Genomic DNA, 23,239 nt, shown 5'->3' with positions numbered 1-23,239 from the left:
AAAGCAAGGACAAGAAATCACACCTTGGTTTGCAAATATGTGGTAGTAATACATTATATTTATTATTCCCTCCCAACTAAAGTGGTATCTCCCTAACAGCAACGACTCAGACTACACTCGAGGATCGTGACAATCACGCATCATTCTCCCCACTTTAAATGCTCCTGGTATCATCAGTGTACCATGCAGCCAGGGTTGTGCAGTGATCTGCAGTTTGAAATTTAATCTTTATGTCATTTATAATTAACAGAAAGCATGGTGGTGCAACGGTAAGCACTTTTCCCTTACAGCGAGGTCAAATCCACCAGGTCGCCGAGGCCTTTCTGAGTGGAGTGTGCATGATTTCCCTGGTTGCGTGGGTTTCTCCAGGTACTGACAGCTAACTGATAGTTCTAAATGGCTGTTTGCCACTATGCGTTAGCCCTGTGATAGACTGGCCGCCTGTCCAGCATGTACTCTGCCTCTCACCTAAGACAGCTGGCATAGCCTGCAGCGACCCTGAATATGGTATATGCATAATCGATGGATGGTAATTTACAATAAAGTAAAAGGAGTAGGTGTGGTCTTAGTATGCTGCTGTGGCAAATAATCCAAGATGGTGAAAAATGTGGCCTTAAACCAAACCATTTACAATTTCATCCAGCTGAAATGTTGACTGACATATGGTGAACAGGCCCCAGGTCAGCTCCAATCATGACAATGAAGAAAGAAAAGAATGTAGTAAACAAATGAAACAGTGTTTGTATTTTCAAATAGAAAATCAAAAAAACCTAATAATAATGTTCTGTAAATACTTTAATTTCAAGAGAGTCCAAGTTCAAAGTTGTTCTCTGCGCCCTCAAAAGGTCCCCAAAACTTATTCCTCAAAATCCACCATTCCTGATTCAGGAAAAGGCAGTCCAGGTAAATATGTCCAACATATACATATAAAATAATGTAATTTTGGATATCTCTAAATTCCAAATTTAAAAGTTAGCCCATGCATCACGAGTCCAAAGAGAGGTGATGTACTTCAGGAGATCAGAGTGCCATGTGTTTTTCTGGTGCCTGCTTGTGGGCCAGATAAAGGAAGAGGATGCTGGACAAAGCGCTGACCAGGAAGATGACATCAAACCAGCGGTGATAGAAGTTGAACTGCAGCTCTCCCAGAACCTCTGTCACAATGGAGCGATACTCCAATGGCATGCTCATACGCATCAGCAGCACAGATGACACGAAATACATCCCCTATTGGATTGAGATGCACAGAAACGTCTGATTGCCAAATTACAGTTACAGACAATTTGATTCAGTATAACTTGTTATGCAATGTTTACAATCTTACAACTCAGTCTCTTGTTTACAACCACAGGTTATTGCTGGTATTTAAATCAACACCGGCAAGTGGAGGCTAGTGCAACATGGAAACAATTGTGTTTGATGTTTATAGACATATTTTTCTATATATTTTTGATTTAATTTTTACATTTTATTGAGGAACTGTGTGGATTTTTTTCTTTTTTGCACAGAGAGAATTGCGCCTCAGTTTCATTGCTACGATGACAACAAAGATTCAGATTCACGGTCATTTGTAGGCTGCAGGTTTTCTTAAAAACATAGGCGTAAGGCAGACACACTCACCATGATCTGAGCGAGGACAAGCACAATGACATTGGAAGACTTGCTGCTTGATATTGCGTAGAAAAACTAAAAATAAGCAGCAGAAAATGTTTCATTAAACTGATCATGAGGATCAAGATGAACTGCCTAAAAAGACCTTATGAAGTGACAGCTTTACCTTGGTGAGGGTGATGAGTAAGCCACGTATCGACGTGACGATGATTATTCCCACCAAGATGAAAGAAATGTGTTGGGACCAAAACTTGACCTGAAAAGTGAGAAAGACAAAAAATCAATAAGAAAAACAGTGGCGTGAGAACATAACATGAAATTTCAGTAAAAAAGATTTCATTTTTAAACATTAAGGTAAGACAAGTATTGTTTATGTTTGGGTCGAGTCTTATGAACTAATCGAAACACAGCTTTGTGTTTGTGAGTGCATGGGTGTGTGTCTCACATCAAACTGAATGCCCAGGTAGTTCACCGTAATTTCAATGCCCCTCGTCACTGGATCCGTCTTTCCCACTCTATCAAACACTATGTTTATAGTGGCCTATGATTACAAGAAGAATAACATTTTATTACATCTAGTGCAATAAAGATACACAGTGACACTTACTATGTAACCAAAACTATGTATGTCATTATGAATGGAAAAAAAACAAAACAAAAACAAAGCCAGAGTACATTATGTGAATATTCTCACCATGAAGATTTTCCACACACAGTAGATGGAAAAGAAGTAGCCAAGGAAGTTAAAGTATTTTCCCTGGAATGTCTTTGAGTACTCAATTCGCTCCTGCAGATAAAGAAAGGTGGTGTTAAAAAATTTGCAAATCATTTACCCTACATACAAGAAAAGGGCGTAGTGTGTATAAATAAATGTGTCTATAAAGGCAGGATGTGCTGTTATGGTGTCAGAGTCCTCTTGGATTTAATCAAAACATTCAATTAAACAATGGTTTCTATGGAAAACACAGGCATGCATGTCGCTTTGTGCTTCAGACTAAACCTTACCTGCTTAAATCACAAAAATAACAACCACACTTGCCACGTTATTAACATTTTAGAATCAGCATTTTAGAAGGAGTAGTGGTGTAATCCTCTATATGGTGGACAGGCAATGTAAATGGTTCACATCATGCTAGGGACTCATGCTAGTGCATATGTTATAAGGACCCTGATATGTTACAGATCAATAACTAAGCTTAACAGAGTAATGATGATGAAAGCTGAACAGCTATTAAGTCATAACATGACCTGAATTCTTTACTTGACACTTACTGAAGAATAAGCAAGAGTGAAAAGGGACCTGAATACTGGACCTGGTTTCAGCAAGAGTCCAGCTAATATTTCAGACAGATATTTGCTGATGTAAAAAATAAGATATTCCAATACATTGGCAGACTCACTGACTCCATTTGTTATGGGTAGTTATTAATTTACTTGCTCAAGTTTTGCCCAACTCTGCCCAGATCAGTTCCCAATATGCATGTTCCCACCAGAGTGGTTGGAGAGTGCCCTCTGGTGGGCAAACTATGCAGCATCAACAGTTGTAGCAAGATTGAAGGGTGTTTCTCCTCTCTTGTATAGTCAGTCAATCAGCTGTTGCAAGTGCCAATACAGATACACCAGCAAATAGCTAGTATCAGATCATACTAGTGGCCCACTGATAAATCGGTTGGGTTCTAATCAAAAGAACAGAAATCACAACTGAGATGGGATGTTCAACTTGTTATAGATGAGGAATTTTAAAAATATATAAAATAAATTAGAGAAGGTCTCCAAAGTCCACAGCAAAGTGTGCGTGTGATCACACATGCACACTTGTTACCTTAGTGGCTTGGAGGTCTACAGTCTCAAGAAAAAGCTGCCGACTCAACTCCTCAAGAGCGTCAACCTCCTGCTGGACCAGAGAGAGGTCTGGAGAAAGAAGTCAAGGATGACTACAAATATTTAAGCCTACTTAAAATGGAGATATTCAGTAACAGCTGAAAAATCACAGAAATTAGGCTTCAAATAAGACACAAATCCCGTCATGTTGCACCGCGTAAAACTGCTGTGGCAACCCCGTGTGTCAAGTTTTATTCATTATAGGCATAAAGGATACTTTCACTGCCCGTTTGTGTCGAGGTGACACTCTTGATCATGCCCCAGAATCCTGTCTGTTTGTTCTGGTCTTCCCCACGCTGGTACATCTGCCTCCGGGTCATAGCAATTCTTTAAAAATAGTTTAAAAAAAAAAAAAATCTATGAAGTGCGACACAAATATGTTTTTGTAGTTTAAGAAAAAACAAAAAGTCTTTTCTTACCGTTTCTTTTTGCTGACAATCATGTCCATAGTCTGAAGCAGCCGTCTCTCCAGAGCAAGGATGTCACTGTCTGTTACATTTCTATGAACGCAACAAAAGCACAAAGCATAAAGGCAGTGTCATCCTTTGTTTGAGTTCTGCCATGAAAAAAAGATAAAAGTGAGTATGATAATCAGTGAGACTCAGATTAATATAATGCATGATTACAGTCATGGTAAAAAGAATGTACAGCCTCTTTCAATTATCAGGATATTATAATAATAAAGCCATCTGGCTAGCAGGCTCTAAAATTATTTAAGAACAAACCATGATGTGACATGTTACACTGTGTCACTATTTCACAAAACTAAGACAAAAACATAGAAGCAGTGTGAAAAACTAAGTATACACCATGATGCAACAGCTTGTGAAACCATTTTAACAGCAATAACCTCAGTTAACCGTTTCCCAGTTTATCAGTCCCACACATTTGTGAGACTGATAGACGGGGAGTGGGTCTCCTATGCCGAGTACGAGTATGAGGCGTTTGTGCTAATATGCTCTGTTTAGTTTCTGCTACACATGACACTGTTCAATATGACCAAACATCTCCACTCCAAAGATGTCTTGTGGTTTCTTCACATACAAACCAAACTCATGCTGCCACGTTCCTTTTAGAGCAAAGTGGCTTTCTGAAAACCCTCCAAACCAACCACAAGTCTTCAGTAGAATTTGAGATATAGCTCTTGGTGTTTTTAGTTTCTCTGAGCATCGCACAGTCTGACCTTGAGGTGACTTTGTTGGGATGTTTACTTCTGGAACGATTGGCAGCTGTCTTAAATGTCTTCCGTTTATGAGTAATGTTTCTTGCTGTAAATGACAGTTATATAACCCTTCCCAGATTGACAGGCAGTGACAGTTGTTTCTGTAAGATCACTGCAGATATCTTTCCTCCTTGGCACTGTTTTAATACACACCTGAATGCTCCAGACCGGCAAACTGATCTGCTAATGATCGCTTAATCAAATGCATTTGATTATCAGCACCTGGCTGTTACTTTCCCTCTTAATTCCTATGGAAGCAGTAAGGGTGGGCTTAGTTTTTCAAACGCTGCTTCTGGATTCATCCATCTTTGTTAAATAAATCATGACGCTGTGTAATGCATCATATGCTGTTGTTTAACAGGAGTTGTATTTACCTCATTTTAAGCCCTGCTAAAAATATACTTTCTGTTTCACATAGCATAGCTGAAAGTGATGTCAGAATACACTCACAGTGGAGCTTACCTGAGGAAGTAGGACATGTAGGTGTAGGGACAGTTGACGGCACCAAACCCAGACAGCAGAGCCATGAGAGTGACTCCGATCACACCAACACGACTGATTAGCTGCTCAATGGATAAAATCCCTAACACAACCCCCCCCCACAAAGCATCAGACTGAAGCATCACAACTCTTCGCTTGCCCTTCAACACTCTTTCCAAAGTACAATATTAGAGATGGGACCTCTGTATTTTAAAAAAAAATTATAATGTTTGAAATACTCTATGCAGTGTGAGAACATAAAAGTGACTGGTGGAAAATAAAGTGAGCTATGTGCACTCACCATGTTTCGGGCTCAAGATGGGGAATGGATCTCCCAACTTCCAGAAGAAATACATGAAGGTAAACCACACCATACAGGCGAAAAGAAGCCGCTGTCTCTGCACTGCTCCGAGAGATGTCAAACAGTTTAGAAAACTTTAAGTGATAAAATCAGATTTTTTTAGAGGGCAAAAGTGGCGAACTTACATAGGCGGATGTTGCTGACAACAAAATAACCAATGTAGAAAGGCACCACAAAGATTAGAACCAGCAGAATCACGTAGAGATTCAGCTTCCAGTGGAAATACCTGGAACTGTTGCAAACACATAAAGGCTCAAGTCTTTCATTGACTGTAAGCAACAAAACACACTAAAATCTCACAGAAAATACACCAACCTGCTGCTTAAGGCACCCAGAATCTCAAAGATAATGAGCTCAAACATCGTGCATGAAAAAGCAAAGGTGACAGAGAAAACCACCTGGACAACATAGTGCCGCACCTGCACACAAACAAAAACACATTTAATTAATTACAACGCAACCTAAACGCTTACATTTTTCTTATTAGATTTATTATTATCCATCCTGGTGATAATTTGTAAGTAAAGACACTGTACCTCATAGTCTTTGAACAGCTGCCGCATAAAGAACAACCAGCCGAAACCAAAGAACAGAACCTGTGTGGAATAAAGTGGGAGGTATGTGCATACCATCAAATTTCAGCTTATCAGAGCTAGAGATAGTTTGATGGATTTGTTCGAATAAATATGCACTTAAGTTAAATACGAAAGCATGTCTTCAGCTTCTGGTATAGGTGCCCGTTCACTAGCTAATTCTCACATTATCACAGCTTACTGGCTATGAAAATGTCCAGTAAGCTGTGGGATCACTGGGATCAATGGCGGTTCCAGTTCTCTTTCCCAATTTGCAGCCCTGCACCAAAAATGCTTATCACCTATTTGCAATCAGGTGTTGTGCCAAAAAGTGATCGTCTGCCAAAAACTGTTTTTATATGCCAAGTCATCCTGAGCCTCAACATTCCTGTCACAAGCCAAAATCAGGTTTTGGCAGTGACTTTTATAAATCCTTTATTTATCAAGTAAGAAAAAAAAACACTTAAAAAAAGAGTAATCTGACCAAGAGGACAGCAGAAATTACAACATATATAACAATAGTTCTGTAAACATATTTCAAGTGTCCAAAAGGGACCAGCTTGGTTATAATGTAGATACAATAACACAGAGTTATGAAGATACTTGAAAAACTGGTAATTTTTAAAGTTTCTATATAAACCCTTTACAAATCCTGTTCACTAAAGTCAATTTACAAATATAAGTAAAGACATTACACTTAAAAAACACATGGAAACATTGGAAATCAGTTTTTGGCACAACATCGGTCATGGATTTCCACCCACCTTACAAAACAAGCATTCATTCTGCAACAAGCAAATCCAACATTCACAAGTGTGAAGCTGACGAAACTCAGCTAAACCTACTTGTAGAGTGTGAAACTACATAATCCACAAGTTCTCCTGCACAGCAAACCTACTGTATGTCTATCCTCGCAATTCACTAGGAAACAGCCTGAATGTTCTCTTGTTAAAATCACCATGTAGAGCAAATAAACATTAAAGTACTCAAGGGATGTAAACATTCTCAAATTGTACTCTCAAAGCTTACATTTTAGTAAAGGCACGCATGCTTAGGTAAGACAACAACTTGTTGTTGTTGTTATTCTTCTGTTAAATGAAGTTATTTACAACCACAACTCGATATTTAGCAAGGTCTGTAACATCTGTAAACTAGCACCAAGCTAACAGTCTTCAAAATGCGTTTTCGGTGTGATATTGGGAGGATACACTTGAGAGTCAAAGCTTAGACCTGTCACTGCATGTCCGGGTGTACGAAGTTAAACACGAGTTACTACCAGTCGACTCTTCCAGCTCAGCATTACCTGTGAGGTGAACATAATGACTGAGTCCACTAGAAACGACATGATGACAGTTTAGTGCGTCGAAAACTAACTGAGCATGTGTAACTGGGTCGAGCACAGCTTCCGTTCACGCTGACATGATAGAAACTCTCCGATCTGAATGCAAATTATTCGTTATGTCGTTAAGAAGCGCATATTTGGAGCAACTATTATTAAACTGTCATCTTAAAGCAACTGCCCGCGAAGGGACGTCACCTAGATGACTCCTGCAAATACACTTCCGTCTCATAGTTATGACGTCAAAAACAAAAATAAATTTCGCCATAAAATATGGTTTTCATTTTGTAGCAAACCGTGAACGTGGCTATATTATTTACATTTATCAGAAATGTAATTTATTTGACAATTGTTGTTTTTTCCATATGTAAAAACGTAGACGTAAAAAAAAAATAAGCGCAACAAAAACGCACTTCTTACTTTTCTTTACTTCAATAAAGTTAATAAAAAATGTATTCAACCATAGCGTTAAATTGTTTTAATTGTTTTTAAATAAATTGCGAATTATTTATAAATATCATTTATTTAATCATTCATTCACTTTTTAATACATGGGGACAAATTTAGAGAGGCAAGATTGGGATGGTTTTGGGTTGGATGTGTGCAGTGGAGGGACAGTGGAAATACTGGGAAAAGTATGCTAACTGTAGATGGAGTTGACAGGCAGGAGACGAAGAAGAAGATCTCAGCAAGTCAATAGAAGTTGTGAAGGAGGACACGCAGAGGGATGCGACACAGGAGGATCTTCGGGATAAGGTGAGATGGAGGACACTGGAGGCCCCTAAAGGAAGCAGTTTATTGAATAAGATTCATGCATTTAGTATTTATATATGTATTACATTCACTCGTCTCAGCCTTGGAGTAGTTTGAAAAATAGTTATGTTTTCTGACGTCACCCTATGAGGTTTTACCCAAAGTTCCAATGAAAGCGTTAAATGAATATGTTTTTACTCAAACTTCTAATTTATTATAATGTGTACTTGACATCAAAATGAAACACTTGTCAGCTGCGTCCTGCAGTCCATGGTTGATTGCAGGCTTTGTGAAACCAGAAATGCACACAAAGTCCCTCCAGAGGGCGTTGTGAGCGCAAAACATGAGCTATGTGGTTCAGCCTGTTGTGGGCGCCTCACCGCAGTCCGTTGTTGGCCGGCTGGTGTTCACGGCGGAGTTTGATGTGCGCACAGTGGAAAAGAGTTGGATGAGTAAAAACGGTCTCTATCTTTTTCTAGAGTGAAGTTTCCCGAGACTGACAAATCATAAGGATGAGCGAGATGTTGCAGAGGTAGAAGATTTTAAACTGCTTGGCTTTTTGGTATACAAAGGTGAGTGATTTAGTCTCATGGGTCTATAATTTGTATATGATAGGGCTTTTGATTTATTAATCTTTTAAAGGGATTTTGTTTCATTCACTTGATTAACAACAGGTGATCTGATTTCAGCAAAGTAGTACAACACTTATAATCACTAATTTCTTTGACGTGCAATTATCTACAGTTGTATTTAATTTGGAGTTTGAGCCGTTAGGCTTAAATCCAACCCTGAATCGGTTTAATCATCTCTACTGTGATAACTTTGCGACTTACTCAGGGTATCATCTGAAAGTCTTTGCGCACTTAATTTTTAGATGTATAGAAATATTTTGAACTGCACTAAATGCTAAATGCTTTATGGAGTAAAATCTCTGTAAAAAAATGTACATTGTTGAATACAGCAGTTTAACTGGCTTTCTGAGTAAGATAAAGTGAGTTTGCCTTTTCAGCCTTCATTCTGCATCACTGGATCATCTTTTTTTTTTTTTTTAATTATAGGAGAGGGTATATTCACACAGGAGCAGACTATAATCATTTCTTAAATCTCAGTAACTCTCGTTTTTCTCTCTGTTGAATGAGCAGTGAAGAAGATGATGATCCAGGCCTCCTGTCTGCAGCTGTGTTCACTCTTGCTTATGGCAGGACGCCTACAAGGTGAGTAGGTGCCAAACCACGCTTATAGCATAAGGAAAAAGCCAAAGTGAGGATGTTCTGTACATCAGCTTATGATTTTCTCTGGTGGTTGTTCCAGCTAGAGTAACAGCAACCCAGCATCTGGAAGCACCGGTGGAGAAGCCTTTCACTCTGACCTGCAGTCTTTCAAAGGAGCGAGGTGAATCCCTGAGACAGGTGCGTTGGCTAGATGTCCAGAACAAGACCCTGCTGACCTACCAGCCTGGCAACAGGGAGAGTGTGAGCGGACAGCAGCATGTGGAACTCGCCCCGTCGTCAGCGAAGGACACCTCGTCTATCATCATTCGCAGGGTGGGCTTCCGTGATGAAGGCTGCTACACTTGCATATTTGACCTGCACCCTACTGGTTCAAAGCAGGGATCGACGTGTCTCACAGTGACTTGTGAGTAAGCCCATTAATGATAACAGATTAACATTAATGATCTTGGTGCAACAGCAGTATGTTATAGTTTAGGTAAATCCTGTGCGCTTGTACACATTTCTGAAGCTGTACCAATCTGTTACAGGACAGAATGAGTAGCTTGCCTGTATGGATTAAGGTACTGATCCTTTACAGCAGTGTTTCTGGCTCAGTTCAGAGACCTCTGGTGGACTTCAGGGCATTCTTCTCAGATTCCTGTAAATCAACATACTGTCTTATGCTCCATAAAATGGCTAAAAATGAAGATTTACAAATAAAAGTTTATATGATGCTGTTATTGCACTGAATGTAAAGTGGGTATCAGTCTGCACAGCCATAACTGAACGAAAAATGTATGAATTGTAATGCAAGCTGACCTACAGGCTTTGCATGGGTGAAAGTTCAAAATGTAATTTTTTTTCAAACAAAAGCACACTAAACATGCAGGTCTCTTGTATTTAAACCACAGTGAAAATCTTCTATGGCATAGTAAGAACGGCTGCGAACTAGTTGGGAAGACCTGCTCTGGAAGCCAGTTTGAGTAATGATCCCCTTGACACAAGGAAGGAGACAGATGTCATTCACAGGGTCAAACTGAAGAGCTCAATTGTTCTGAAGCGGAAGTAAAATGGCCTGTCAACTGGTTGATACACCATTAGTATCATCAGTGTCGTCTGTTTTTGAATGTGAAAATGTGAGATGTGCTACAATAGCTGCTGGTATATTTGAGAAATAACAAAGATTGAAATTGAGACGCCACATGAGAATCATAAAAGCCAGTCAGCTGAATGGAGTTTCCATCATTTCTGTCCTCAGTGGTGCACCATTTCTTAACTGATTTTGGATGCCTGCCCTTTGCACCCGACCGTTAACACTGAAAATATGTGAATACTGATGTCCCTAACCACTGCTCACCTCTGAACAAGAGTTGATGAGTATGTTGAAACTCAGCCAGTCATGTTAATAAAGAGCCGTGGAGCAGTGGGAGGAGGGCTCTAACCAAAAACAGCTGGTGTGGATTCCAGTGACTGGTTTCTGCTTGGGCGTCTCATATTTCTGAATATTAACATTGTCCTGTTTGCACCCTTTATCTGCCTTTTTCTTTTCTTAATCTTATCTTCTCATCCATCATTCTTTCACTGACTAGTGTTTTTTTTCTCTTTTTAAATCTCCAGCTCAAGTCACCGTTGATGGTAACAAAACAGCAGTTAGCGGCAAAAAGGTTTCCCTTTTATGCTCCTATGGTTTGCCAGAAAAAGTTCAACAGATAATGTGGAGGCACATTTCTGCTCAAGGAGAATCCATGGATGTAGCCTCCTTTGCAAAACGGAGCGACCCCATGATCGAGCCACCCTACCAGGGGAGAGTCTGGCTCACTTCTTCCCTGTCTGACAGTCAGCTTACCATCCAGCCTGTTGCCATCCAGGACGAAGGCTGTTACACTTGCATCTATGAAACACGTTCTGATGGGCTGAAGACCTCCACAGTTTGTCTCTCCACCTACGGTAAACACCTGTTTTCACAGTGGGCTATTACTGGTGATGCTGTTGTGGTTCAGTATTGTAAAAGGATAATCCACACAAGAACTCAGTATTTGTACAAACCCTGAGACATCTTATGTACAATAAACTTACCATAAATCAGAAATGAAGCACAGTTTAAAAGTTTCTTAAAATAAAATTTTGAAAATAAAATAAAATTGCTAATTGCTATAGTCATTAATTATGTAATCTGCTCACACCAAGTGCCTAGTTAGCACAAATCAGAGGGAGTAAAAGAACAGTCTCTGTACTGTTGAAAACATAATTTTTTTAACAATATGCAAAAAATAAGCAAGTCTGTGTAATATTTGTAAAGTTATCTTACAAAATTAGTTAAATGCTAATTTTGTAGCTAGCTCACCAGATAAACTGTAAACAGAAACATCTAGCCTGTTTCTGCACAAAGGTAATAAACACTGCTGGTGAAATTGCATTATTGTTTTGTCATGCAAAAAAGAAATCTTTCACATGATTCTGTGCAAAACTAATTGATGAGAACTCGTAGCACCATCTTTACGAGCAATAATATGAATTTATCCGATTCTCACATCATTGTCCAGCCTTACCAAGCGTTAGTTTTTAGACAGATAGTCTCACATTTGATTGAAGATTACTTTGGCATACAGAGGAGTTTGTGGTCAACTTAATGACTACAAGGTGCTCAGCCCAAATCATCACCCCTGCACCACCGTGCTCGGCAGTTACATTAGGCGTTTGTGCTGTTTTGCTGTGTTTGGTTCTCTCCAGGCACGGCACTGTACATTACAGCTCCGCTAAAGTATCATTTAACCAAGCGTCAATCTATCCAGAAGTGTTGTGGCTTGTTTGGATGTAACTCTGCAAACCTAATTTTGTTATAATAAACATTTATAAGTGTCTTTGGGGCTAAACTAATCAGCATTTCTGGAAGCTGTGTTCACAGTTTGAGGCACTTCTTTCTTCTTTGACCTTCTTTGAGGTCATAGTAGTAACAATGAACAGTTGTCCTTAGCAGTAAAATCTTATAACTACACTTAAATTGAATAACTGTTGCTGTTAACACTGGGCTTCTATGTCACTGTCTGCCATTGTCGATGGACAATGGCAGACAGTGCAATGTAAGATATTTGTCTTGAAGTAGTATAGTGTAGTTTATCCCATATCTGGTAAATTGTTTGGGTACTGTTATAAAAGTATTCCCATGACATTTTACTGTTCACATTAATTGTGTTAGTATAAAAAGCGAAATTCTTGTTTGGCCAAAGTCAAACTGAGGCTTTAACATAGCAATAATAAATTGCTTTGTGGCAATCGTGCAGTTTTACTGCTGGTGTTTTGTCCTGACAAGTCCACTTGTCAGCAGATCCCTCCCCTGCGAACTCAGCAAGGAAACAGACTGTACCAAACCGACTGTGATTGGTAAGATACTCACTTGATTTAGTTAATTCAGACTATTACAGTCTCATATTTGCTTTGTAAAATGCTTAAACCTACCCTTTGGCCCTAGAATTTAACTGGAAGTGATTGAGCTGTTCTGAGATTAAATTAAGCCCTGGACAAGTGGAAGATTTGGCTTGTTGGTGGCACTAGTTGAAATGTCAGGCGACCAATAAAGTCATTAGGAGTCTTAATCGAGGCACGCTGAACCAAATTACGCCCAGAATTTCACGCCAAATTTCCAAAGCAGTACATCAAATTGACATAGTTTGCTCTGGGCCAGCAGACCTAATCAAGGTTCCCTACCTCCCACAGAGCTATGATTTTATTTGTTGTTAGTGCGGCTGATACTTCAACAGTCTTCAGTTTTTTGAGGCCGTGTTTTTGTAAAATAGTGTCACTTTCGCATGGAACGAAGAAAATAGTTGGAGCTAAAAGCCGAGAGAAAAATAAAGGAGGCAGGCTTTAGTGCAACTAGGAGACGATTTAACTTGGACATTTTTGGCAGGATAGACAGGTACCCCCTGGGATCCAGATAGGAATGTGCATCTTTTCTCCCAGATTTTGCCCTCTGAACAATTTTATGATATCACAAGAGTAGACTGTTGTTAACACACAAACTCAGAACAGAACAGGAGTGTGTCCGTGCAAAGAATGGACCATTCGGAAGAACGATGGAGGCAGGGAACGAGGTCCTGATGCATGACTCTGTCAGTGTTTGCGGCAGACAGTGATTCCCTCTGTGCTTTGTTTCTCTCTCTCTCTTTATGCTCATTTGCTTTTCCACTTTTCTCCCATTCCCTTGCTCTCACAGTTATCTCAAGAAACACACGCGCTTTTGTCTGAAACTGAACTGTACAGGACAGTAGGCGTTATGGGTGCTGAAGCATGATTAGCATTAATGTTTTATTCTTAATGCTTATTGTTGCCAACAGGCTTCTAACTTCATTCCACTTTGGGTGTGACATAATGCGCCCTTCTTTTCTCCCACTTTCAGAAATACTGTTCAACAGCAATTATAGCCCATGCAGTCACATTTACATTATCTTTGCTATTACAAGTATTCTTAATTACATTAATAAAAAACATGGTACTAGGCCAGACTCCCTTTGCCTTTAGATCTGACTTCATGGTAATTCTTCATGGTATATATTTAACAAGGTGCTGTAATCATTTCTCTAAGATTAAGGTCCATATTGACATGGCGGTATCACACAGTTGCTGCAGATTCGTCATTTGAACATCCATGATGTGAATCTCCTGTTCCACCAAATCTCAGTGCTGCTTTTTTGGATTGAAATCTGGTGACTGTGGAGGCCTTTTTAGTACAGTGAACTCGCTGCCGTGTTAAAAAAAATGATTTGAGCTTTGTGCGTTATCCTGCTGAAAGCAGACCACAGACAACATTCAAAGTCAATCTGTTTATCTATACTCACTTTTTCTGGGTTAGTTAAACTAGAGTGTGAAAAACATGGGATGGAGAAATGTGTAACGTGATTTAAAAGCTCTAAAGAAGATTTTTCATACTACAAATGAAGCGGTCACTGAGTTCACATCTTCATGGCTGCATTAAATTTGTGCATGAAATTATACATTTTCAGCTTTTTTATGTCACAGTTTGTGGTGAAAGAAATGCTAAAATTCTTTATTTAAGTTGTAACACCAGGCTTGACACAGTATACATTAGGTAATATATAAATGTCTTAACTTACTACAAATCTCAAAAGTAATCGCCACCATGAGGGAAAAAGCAATTACAATACTTTGATTGTTTTTACGTATATATTTGTGCCATTGTAATAGGTAACTACATAGTAATGAACGGGGACAAAAATGTACTTCGTCGTAATACATTTGCTGTTTATGACACACGAGCATTACATTTTAAATAAAAGCCACAGTCATTCCAAGCTATGCAACACGAAGGCATTATTATGGTTTGGATTGTTGTCAGATTGATCTCAGATTTGAACCACCCTCTAAGGCTGTTGATGGGTGAAGTTTATCACGTAGAATTTGCAGAAATTGCTGAAACTCTGAATGCCAGATATCTGTGGCTAAATGTTTTCTTGCCAACAGAAATGTTCTGAGTTCCAGTGTATCACATTCCTTTCTCAGCCCAGAGAACAGAGAATTGAAAACAGCCAGATATTTACTTATGGATCTAAGGAGTGCAGGAATTCGCATATCTTAGCTGAACGAACCGAAAGGCTTTAAGGGTTTTATTAGATACGATTTTAGAAATTTAAATTAGCACACTTAGATGATGGAAACTAAAACAATGGACCAATTTATAGATTAAAGTAATCTGACACATGATTGATTTACCACAGCATGCTTTTCATATTTCACTGACTGCTTTTATTTTTATTGAAGCAACAGAAAGGTTTATTGCAATAAACTTGGATTTGTGTAAATTTATTATTCGCAGTGCTGCCAAAACCTCAGGTGAGCTACAAAACCACTTCTCCGGGGGTGATCGAGGCAAACTGCACCTCTGTTTCAAGGCCGCCGGCAGAGATTGTGTGGAATGTGGAGAGAGACAACCGCACCATGCACCCACCTGTGACAAAGCAGCTACCGCAAGATGATGGGACCACTCTAGTGATCAGTACGCTGACTGTCCAGTCTGGGTTGCTTAAAGACGTGTCGGTCAAATGCTTGGTGCACCACAAAGGGCTTGAGTCACCAATTGCTGTATCAATGAACACTAAGAGTAAGTTAGTATTACTAATCTTTCTTTGAAGATCTCAGCGGCCCTGAGCTACGTTATGTTACAAACTTAAAATGTCTTTCCGCAGGCAATACTACAACCCAGGATGAAAAAGATAGTAGATATAGTTTTTAAATGTTCTCTAAAAGACACCCATAAACTGCATTGCACTAGTTCCCATACTTGCAGACCCATCCTCATCTTATGTAGGTCTGTGTAGCCTTTTCAATTTATTGCATAAAGGCAATCTTCACTTCATAACATAGTGAAATGAACATTTCAATACCACTCTTAACTTCATGAAAATGAAACTACAGTCAGCTGGATACCATACTTTAGCTCAAAATCCAAGAATTCGATACTGCATTAAAAGATGAAACCTCAAGGGTCAAATCAAAATTGCTTTTTTTAAGCTTCCTCATGGATCTTCTGAGCAGTGTTTCAATTTTCAACCCATGGACCCTGTGTGTTAATATTATGCTCTGCTGAGCACAGAGGCAGTGTCCTTGGCTGATGCGGTGGAACTTGTTAGTAGATAGTCATACAGACCACTGCCCTTTCTCGCTTGACCACGATTGATAACACAGCTGGCCTGCTTCCTGATCCACTAGCCAGGACCGCCTCCTTCTCATGGCTTCCAGTAACCACAGGAGTCTCTGCACGATGCCTTGCAACTCATTAAAGCAGAGCCATGAATATGAGGTGCCCATAAAAATTAAAAATGCATTCAAATATAGCTCATTGTGGAGTGCTGTTAGCCCTCCAGGACTGTGTTTGGATTGTTCACCCTGTTCTGACCATGTGCAAATTTGCAGTGACTACTGAATCTCTTCTGCTGTGTTGGGGGATTTAAATTTAGGGAAAAGCATAAAATAAGGAGGTAAAGTATGAGATAGATTTTTCTCCAGAGAAGCCTGAATTATGATACTATAAATATTTAAATATACATAACATTAAACAGTAACTTACTTCCTATCCAGGATTCACTAAATGTTCAGAATTATCATAATGGCCTTACTGTCTCTCTATTTTAAAAGTCTCAATCAAAGGAAATTGAAATTTGGAAGTGAAAGCTCAGATCTAATGAGCAGAGGTACTGTAGAGCAATGGCTGTATAAGCCCCCAAACCCCCCAAAAACTCCACAATGCATGCCATCTGTTTCAAGTGCTGGATTAAGGTATGATTTTTTGCCTTTTTTTTAAAGACAATATTGCACAAGCAACCTATAAAATGATAATTTGCTCTACCTACATGTCTGTTTTCATGCAGACTGAAGACAGAGCATCTTAAATAGAAAGTTACAGATGCTCATAGATGATTTGTTGATGCCAGCCATGCAACTCTCCCTTATTCAAGTGTTTATGCTAAGCTAACAGGCTGTCAAGGGAGCCTCTTAGTTTACTCAGCACCTAATGTTAACTGATAAGGATGAGAGTGGGAGTGATCACCTGTTTAAGTGAATCAGCAAAGTTGCTGAGTGAATTAGTGTTTTCCCATTCTTCACCAGTATGGTTAAAAAATCTCTGTTGTGTTTTTTAATGGTCCAGAGTCTTTGGCATATGTAAACTGTGTGCTATTGTCAGGTATTTCATTTTCTGATGACCTGTGGTTTATCTTGGTTTAATGGGTCAAGAGTGGAATCAGACAGTAACTAAATTAAATCTGAGATTTAATCAGGGCAGGTCTATAGCTGCAGAGAGGCACTTTTCAGTTTAGCACAGCCCTTCGGTACAAACAGTCACAGAAATACTAACAGCAAAATTAAATTGAAGAATTATATGTTTATCTATTTATAGAGATATTAAAACAGCTGATCAGATTTCTGTATTTTTCCCTTCCAGTTGGGACGGCGCTCACCATCCTGATCTCAGTCACTACAGTAGCAGCTCTGTTAGTTCTGTCTCTCTGCTTCTGCCTTTGGAAGTGTTTTTTGCGTAAAGAAGGTGAGTATGCCCACTGTATAACTCCAAAAATGTCTCACTGTCATTATTTGAGGGTTGTATCAGGAATACATATGAAAAATCTCGTGTTGATATCCACACTCCTGTCTTTTTAGCCACCTGTCCACAGGTTTTATGTAACTAGTGGTGTGAGCTGGTCACCTCAAGTTAACTAGATTGCTTTATGTTCATAAATGCTACAAAACATGCAGTATCATTAAGAAATGAAAGCTTCAAAATACTTTTTGTTAAAACATTTGCCCTGATTTCTGATTCTGGGAGGAGACATAAATGCCTTTGTCAGAACTGGGCTCGGTGTCTGCCAAATCAAACATGCAGAGCTACACATGGTTCCCGCCCTTTGTAAACATGTGACTCAAACAGTGAAAAAACTAAATTAATATTGGAAGTAAAACAGTATTTTTTTAATTTCAATGTTAAAGAACTGCTTGTGCACTAATATACTGTGCTCTTGATACTGACAGTCTCTTGGCTTGAATTGTTATAAAGTTATTACACTTTCTCCACTCACTCCATCGTAATTCTCTTAAAGCCAAGAGATCATTTGAAGGTCAAGCAAATCTAATATTTGGGGCTCCTTCTCTTATTGTGGGTTTAGGCAAACTGCCTGGGTGCTTCAAAAACAATGAAGAAGCAGTTGCCAGGTGTGGTGTTCTTCAACAATAGTGTTATAATATTGAAATAATGGTCAGAAAGTCATTTCCCACAGGTCAGATATTGTGAAATGACTCCCAGTATCCACTCACGTACATATTGTGGCATACACTGTCAAGTATATTTACTGATTTAGTTCCAAATTTGTGCCCAGAGTTGTGTAATTACCTTAATTGTGAGATTCCAATAAGATTTGTCAGTGTGTTATAATCTGCAAATATGTATTGAGTTTCTGTGTGTATAATTATATTAGTAAATGTTTTGAAAATTAAAAAAAAATCATCTCTTTCAGTCTGAATACAGATTTGGAGATATGTGTACACATTTGCAAAATTACTACGCACACAGCTCCACATTACTGCACACATTCACAAGTCAAAGTGACTTTTTACAATATTCTTTTGCACATTTTGCAAATCTTATTATGCACCCATAGATTGTAATGCGTTGTAAACATGTGCATTTTAATTATAATAACATCCCCATCGATAGGCTCTCAGTTATCACCAACTTACATTAATATTTAGAAGCCTGGAGGAGCAGGAATTTATATTATATGTTGTTGTAAACTGGTTTTATTCATATCTATAAAATTACCTGATCTGTCTTGTCAGTTAGTTTTTAATCTGTAAACTCTGAAACTAGCTTTTGCTTCTAAACAGTATCTCACTTGTCTTTAGTCAACTTGTGACATAAATGCTACATTTACAATATTGAATATATGAATGGAAAAATGGGTGCTGAAGCTGTTGCACTCAGTATTTGAGATTCCAGTTGTATTTGATATTATCATTAGCCGCATGGCCTAGGGGTAACTGCAGATTCACTTTGTGATGGTGGAGAGGAAAAACTCCCCTGTAGCTGGAAGTGCCTTCTGGCAGGACCAGGCTCAGAGAGAAGAAGGTATCTGCCTCAGTCGATCAGTGGAGAGGCAAAAAGAGAGAAAGGAGCAGCACAAAGCACAAAACCAACAAAAGAGTATGAGAGTGTAGACAAAAATGAATGACATGCACTATAAAGACTGAGAGTGAAAGACTTTTTTAATTTCAAGACTAGAAACTTCTAAAAGTCTCTGGTTCTCTCAGTTTTTTGTATTATTTCACTTTTTATAAGTTTCTATATTGATTCAATCTATCCATCTGGAAATGGGTTTCATAACGTCCTCCAAGTTTAGTTAATATTTACAGTTAGGACTGAACATCGATGGTAAGATATTCCTGCTTCATTGTCCTGTACCTGCACTCCATCTGTACTTTACTGACAAATTTAAGAGCTGTTTTCCGTCTGTGCAAGAAGGAAGTCAGAGTATAGCAGTTCTGACTGAATAAGGAAATCAGCCAAAGCCAAAGAAGTCAAAGAAAACTTTACAGACAAGACTTTTACAAAGAAAGATCTGATGGAACCAGTTACATTTATACACTGAACAAAATGAAGAGTTGGACAGAGACTAGGTTCTGCAGTTTTCCCACTTACCTCATCTTATTATGACAGGAATGATTTATGGTAACGAATTTTCCTGGAACTTGATTTTAAAAACTCTGATTGCAATAAAACTATATTATTTAATTTAATAATTTGTAATCCAGATATTATTACATATACTGTAAAAAATCAGTGTGATAGTCATTTTATGTTTTTTAAAACCTGCATGATCAACCACGTTTTGTCTTTTGACTTTGTGCCTCTGTGTTTTTTAGCATGTAGTACCTTTCCACAGTTAAACTGTTTCAGACTTTTTTCTGAAATGTAAATGTTAAATATTAGAAAACCTTTATTTTTATACTTTATAATGCATTTTTAGATATTCTTTACTCTCTCCTCGTACTTTTGTTTTCAGCTGATTGATCGTAAACAAATGAGACCAGAGGCTGACAAGAAGATATGCTGGGAGCCAGCCTTGCAGAATTATTTCCCTGCATTATCGTCGTCTTCATCATCATCATCATCATCTCGGTACAAAGGGAAGATATTCTGACACACCTCTGTAGGATGTTCAGTACAATCCTATTTATGAGCACCAAATGGACAACACTTAACTCTGCTCTGCTGCCTCTGATATAATCTGCCAGACTGTCCTCACATGGTGTCAGTGAGAAACTCTTAAGCAGATCTCGCTGTCGTTCTCTGTGTGACTCTGTAATTGAATGAATCGATGCCCATGCATTCCTGAACCAACAGCAGCGTCTCTGTGCGGCAAATTAAAGTACTTGTTTGATAGCACATCGCCTGTCCTCAAAACACTTTCCTCTTTTAGACTCTGAGTCTTTTACCTGGTCTTTAAAGAAAGAGTGCACTGCTATTTTATATTTTTCATATTCAGCATTAGCAGAAACCAAATGTGTATTTGTATGTATCCATGCTGAAATTAAAGGCAGTAAACGCTTTATGTTTTGAAAAAACGTATATATATAATTTTATTTTAAAACAGTGAAATTATATTAAATATTCCAAGATTTCGCTGCTCAGCCACGCCTGCACTGCAGAGATGTACTAACATTTTGGGTGATTTTTGGACAGTAGGAAAGAAAATGCCATCCCTATCCTTTAAATAACCAGCTAACTGTCACTATGAGCTGATACTTATTCTTCCTCTGGTACCTCAGCTGAAGACCCTGTCGCTTCAGTGTATTGTGATAGTTGGGTGGGGCCATCGGTAGTATTAGATGAACTAAAAGGGCTGCATACTGATTCCTTGTTTATGTAATATCTATTACAAACTTTTCTACACGTTTCAAAGTCTGTTTGTGTTTGATGTGTGTGTGCATGTGTGTGTGTGTCCATGTGTGTTCGTTAGAGGTTGAATTCCACGGTCAGATGGCTTGAATCAATTGCCTGAGGGAGCAACAGTAAAACCTTTTTTGGTGCCCCAGAAAGGAATGCGTGTCTTGTTCGATGCCTCCATCCTACAGTCATGGTTAGTGGTTTGAAAAATTGCTTGAGAACTTCACGTTAAACACCCAAAGAGAGACTGCACTCCTCTAAATATTTTTGCTCTGGATCAAAGTGGTACCTGCGTGCTTATATGATCAGCAATGAATTACAATGGCGCTTCTGGGTATTACTGTGTTTGTATGTGCAAAGCGGTGCTTTTAAAATGTTATTTCTCTGTTGAAATAATATTTCATTTCAAAGCATATGACTTGCATCTGTCAGTTATTTTCTTTGTAAACAGACGAGCAGCATGAAAGTTATTAGAGTTTAAGATCAGCACTTCATTCAAAAGCTACAAAAGCATTTAAGTAGTACTTACCTGTATGTGGAGTTTGAGCATACACAGTGATCAGAAACACATCATAATTCTGAAAGTGGGTTCAGATTTTTTTAATAGGAATGCAAGGTAGCGTCCAACAGGAAAAAAAAATCAAAGGATGCACAAATGACTATTTACATATGTAAAGTTAATGTAATAAATGCAACAAACAGAATAATAAAAGTGTTTAAAAATGCATTCAGACTCTCACTGTCATCCTTTCAGCCTTTTATCTCAACTTTGTGCATTTCCGACTATTTTTAGAAAAGCATCACATTCCTTTCAGCTGTGGCAAACCTGGTGGCCAGATGCTTTTTTTTTTTAATCCCAAGCCAAGTTGTGGTGGATATTGCCGAGCAAATAATCACACACATATTGTGCACACTTTTACTCAGAGAGTCTGCTAGCCATGTCAACTGAAAGATAACATTTACTATTTATGCTTTCTATTAGATATACGTTTGTGTATTTAACCCAGCACCTGTATAAAGACAGCATAAATTCAGATCCGACTGCATCTGGATTTATGTGAGAAGTGTAACTAAAACAGTGCTTTAATTAAGCAGATATCAAAATAGAACCAAGCTAAAAGATTATGTTATTTCTTTTGCTATAATGAATAAAAATGCTTAACACCAGAGTGAAATCATTCAAATGTAATAGTTTTGCACTCCTAATTGATCCCTGCTCCCGTATAATCCCCTTGGAGACATCTGTATTTTTAGCAAAACCACATGTCTTAGCAATTCTTAGCATTTTTTTTACCCTGTCAAAAGGTTTGTTGCACAGCTGCAGACTTCTGCCAGACAATGATTAAAATCGCACAGTTTCTAAACCTGTAGTTGTCTATTTGCATTTGGTGGGAGAGAATGTGTTTGAATCTGCATGTGAATGTTTATAAGGTGTTTCTCAGGTCATTCGTTTATGTGAAATCTAAGCAGTCTAGGTGCATGTTAGGATTAAGTGAGTTTGTATGTGTAAAGTATGTGGTACGCGCGTTGTGCTGTAGTGAAGTGGTACGGTGGGGTGATGGAGTGGGTTAGGATTATAAATCTGTACATACTGCTGAAAAAAAATTAAACAAATACTTACTGTATCCTCCCCCCCTCTCGGGAAGGCCGTGATATTCCTCTCAAGAATACTTTTTTTTTTTTTTTATAAATTGAAAATCCCCGTCTCACTTGTCATTTTTCCAGATCAGTTTCCAAGTTTAAACATAATGTAAAAGCTTCTTGTGTTTCTTCACTTCACTAATATTCATTATGTATTAGAAAATGTTATGCTCGGACGTCACAGATGTTACTCTCGATCATCACTTTGGAGGAAGATGACACACACTCTGCGTTTCTGCACACATTGTGGGAGGTTTTTTTAAAAGCTGCTTTGTGACCTCAGAGGCACCTTCTAATCTGGCCTGCTGCAAGCGCTGCCTTCGCACAGCCTCCGTGTGCGCTGTCATTTTGCAGGGGCTTCATGAATCAGGGCTTTGTCTAACCGAGGGAAAATACAATTACCAATGTGTGTGTGTGTGAGAGAGAGAGAGAGATACACGGAGAGAGAGAAAGAGCATGCACAGAACGCCTGTGTGGGCTGTGACAGCCAGACACCGATGGTGAGAAGAGAAAAATTCCATTCACAGACAGAAAGTAGTTTCCTGACTCATCTCACATATTGATTAAGAGTCGCATAGAACATGTAGGCTATATTTCAACTTCTCTGGGTCCTCCCCCAAGTTATTCCACTGAGAATAATGGAAGAAAAATGGGGCACATTTTTCAATAGAGATTTTTTAGTGAACGGTGGATTAGAACATCAGGATTTACAACAGAAG

The 23,239-nt window shown here is 38.7% G+C and overlaps 2 protein-coding genes across 3 annotated transcripts; one reads left to right on the top strand and one right to left on the bottom strand.

Annotated features, from left to right (window-relative positions):
• Window positions 1–38: 38 nt before the first annotated feature.
• Window positions 39–7,685, bottom strand: si:ch73-390b10.2 (Golgi pH regulator). Of its 2 annotated transcripts, none has more exons than XM_040005696.1 (14): window positions 7,431–7,685; window positions 6,092–6,151; window positions 5,871–5,974; window positions 5,681–5,787; window positions 5,496–5,597; window positions 5,177–5,297; window positions 3,912–3,992; window positions 3,710–3,819; window positions 3,434–3,522; window positions 2,306–2,398; window positions 2,057–2,152; window positions 1,778–1,867; window positions 1,621–1,686; window positions 39–1,227 (listed from the first exon to the last, which is right to left on the bottom strand). In XM_040005696.1, exons 1-14 carry the CDS (start codon window positions 7,470–7,472, stop codon window positions 1,021–1,023), a joined length of 1,368 nt encoding a protein of 455 aa, XP_039861630.1. In that variant the 5' UTR covers window positions 7,473–7,685; the 3' UTR covers window positions 39–1,020. The 2 variants fall into 2 exon arrangements, with proteins under 2 accessions (XP_039861630.1, XP_039861631.1); XM_040005697.1 differs by lacking the exon at window positions 7,431–7,685 and adding an exon at window positions 6,261–6,279.
• Window positions 7,686–8,589: 904 nt separating this feature from the next.
• Window positions 8,590–21,604, top strand: zgc:113337 (uncharacterized protein LOC503741 homolog). The gene is made up of 7 exons (XM_040005705.1): window positions 8,590–8,791; window positions 9,362–9,433; window positions 9,531–9,854; window positions 11,048–11,377; window positions 15,261–15,545; window positions 17,385–17,486; window positions 19,996–21,604. Exons 2-7 carry the CDS (start codon window positions 9,370–9,372, stop codon window positions 20,001–20,003), a joined length of 1,113 nt encoding a protein of 370 aa, XP_039861639.1. The 5' UTR covers window positions 8,590–8,791; window positions 9,362–9,369; the 3' UTR covers window positions 20,004–21,604.
• Window positions 21,605–23,239: the final 1,635 nt, after the last annotated feature.

This window comes from Simochromis diagramma, unplaced genomic scaffold (genome assembly GCF_900408965.1).
Source record: "Simochromis diagramma unplaced genomic scaffold, fSimDia1.1 OVJJ01000501.1, whole genome shotgun sequence".
Taxonomy (NCBI): domain Eukaryota; kingdom Metazoa; phylum Chordata; class Actinopteri; order Cichliformes; family Cichlidae; genus Simochromis; species Simochromis diagramma.
The sequence above is the reverse complement of the archived record's forward strand: the minus strand, read 5'-3'. Positions and strand labels throughout refer to the sequence as shown.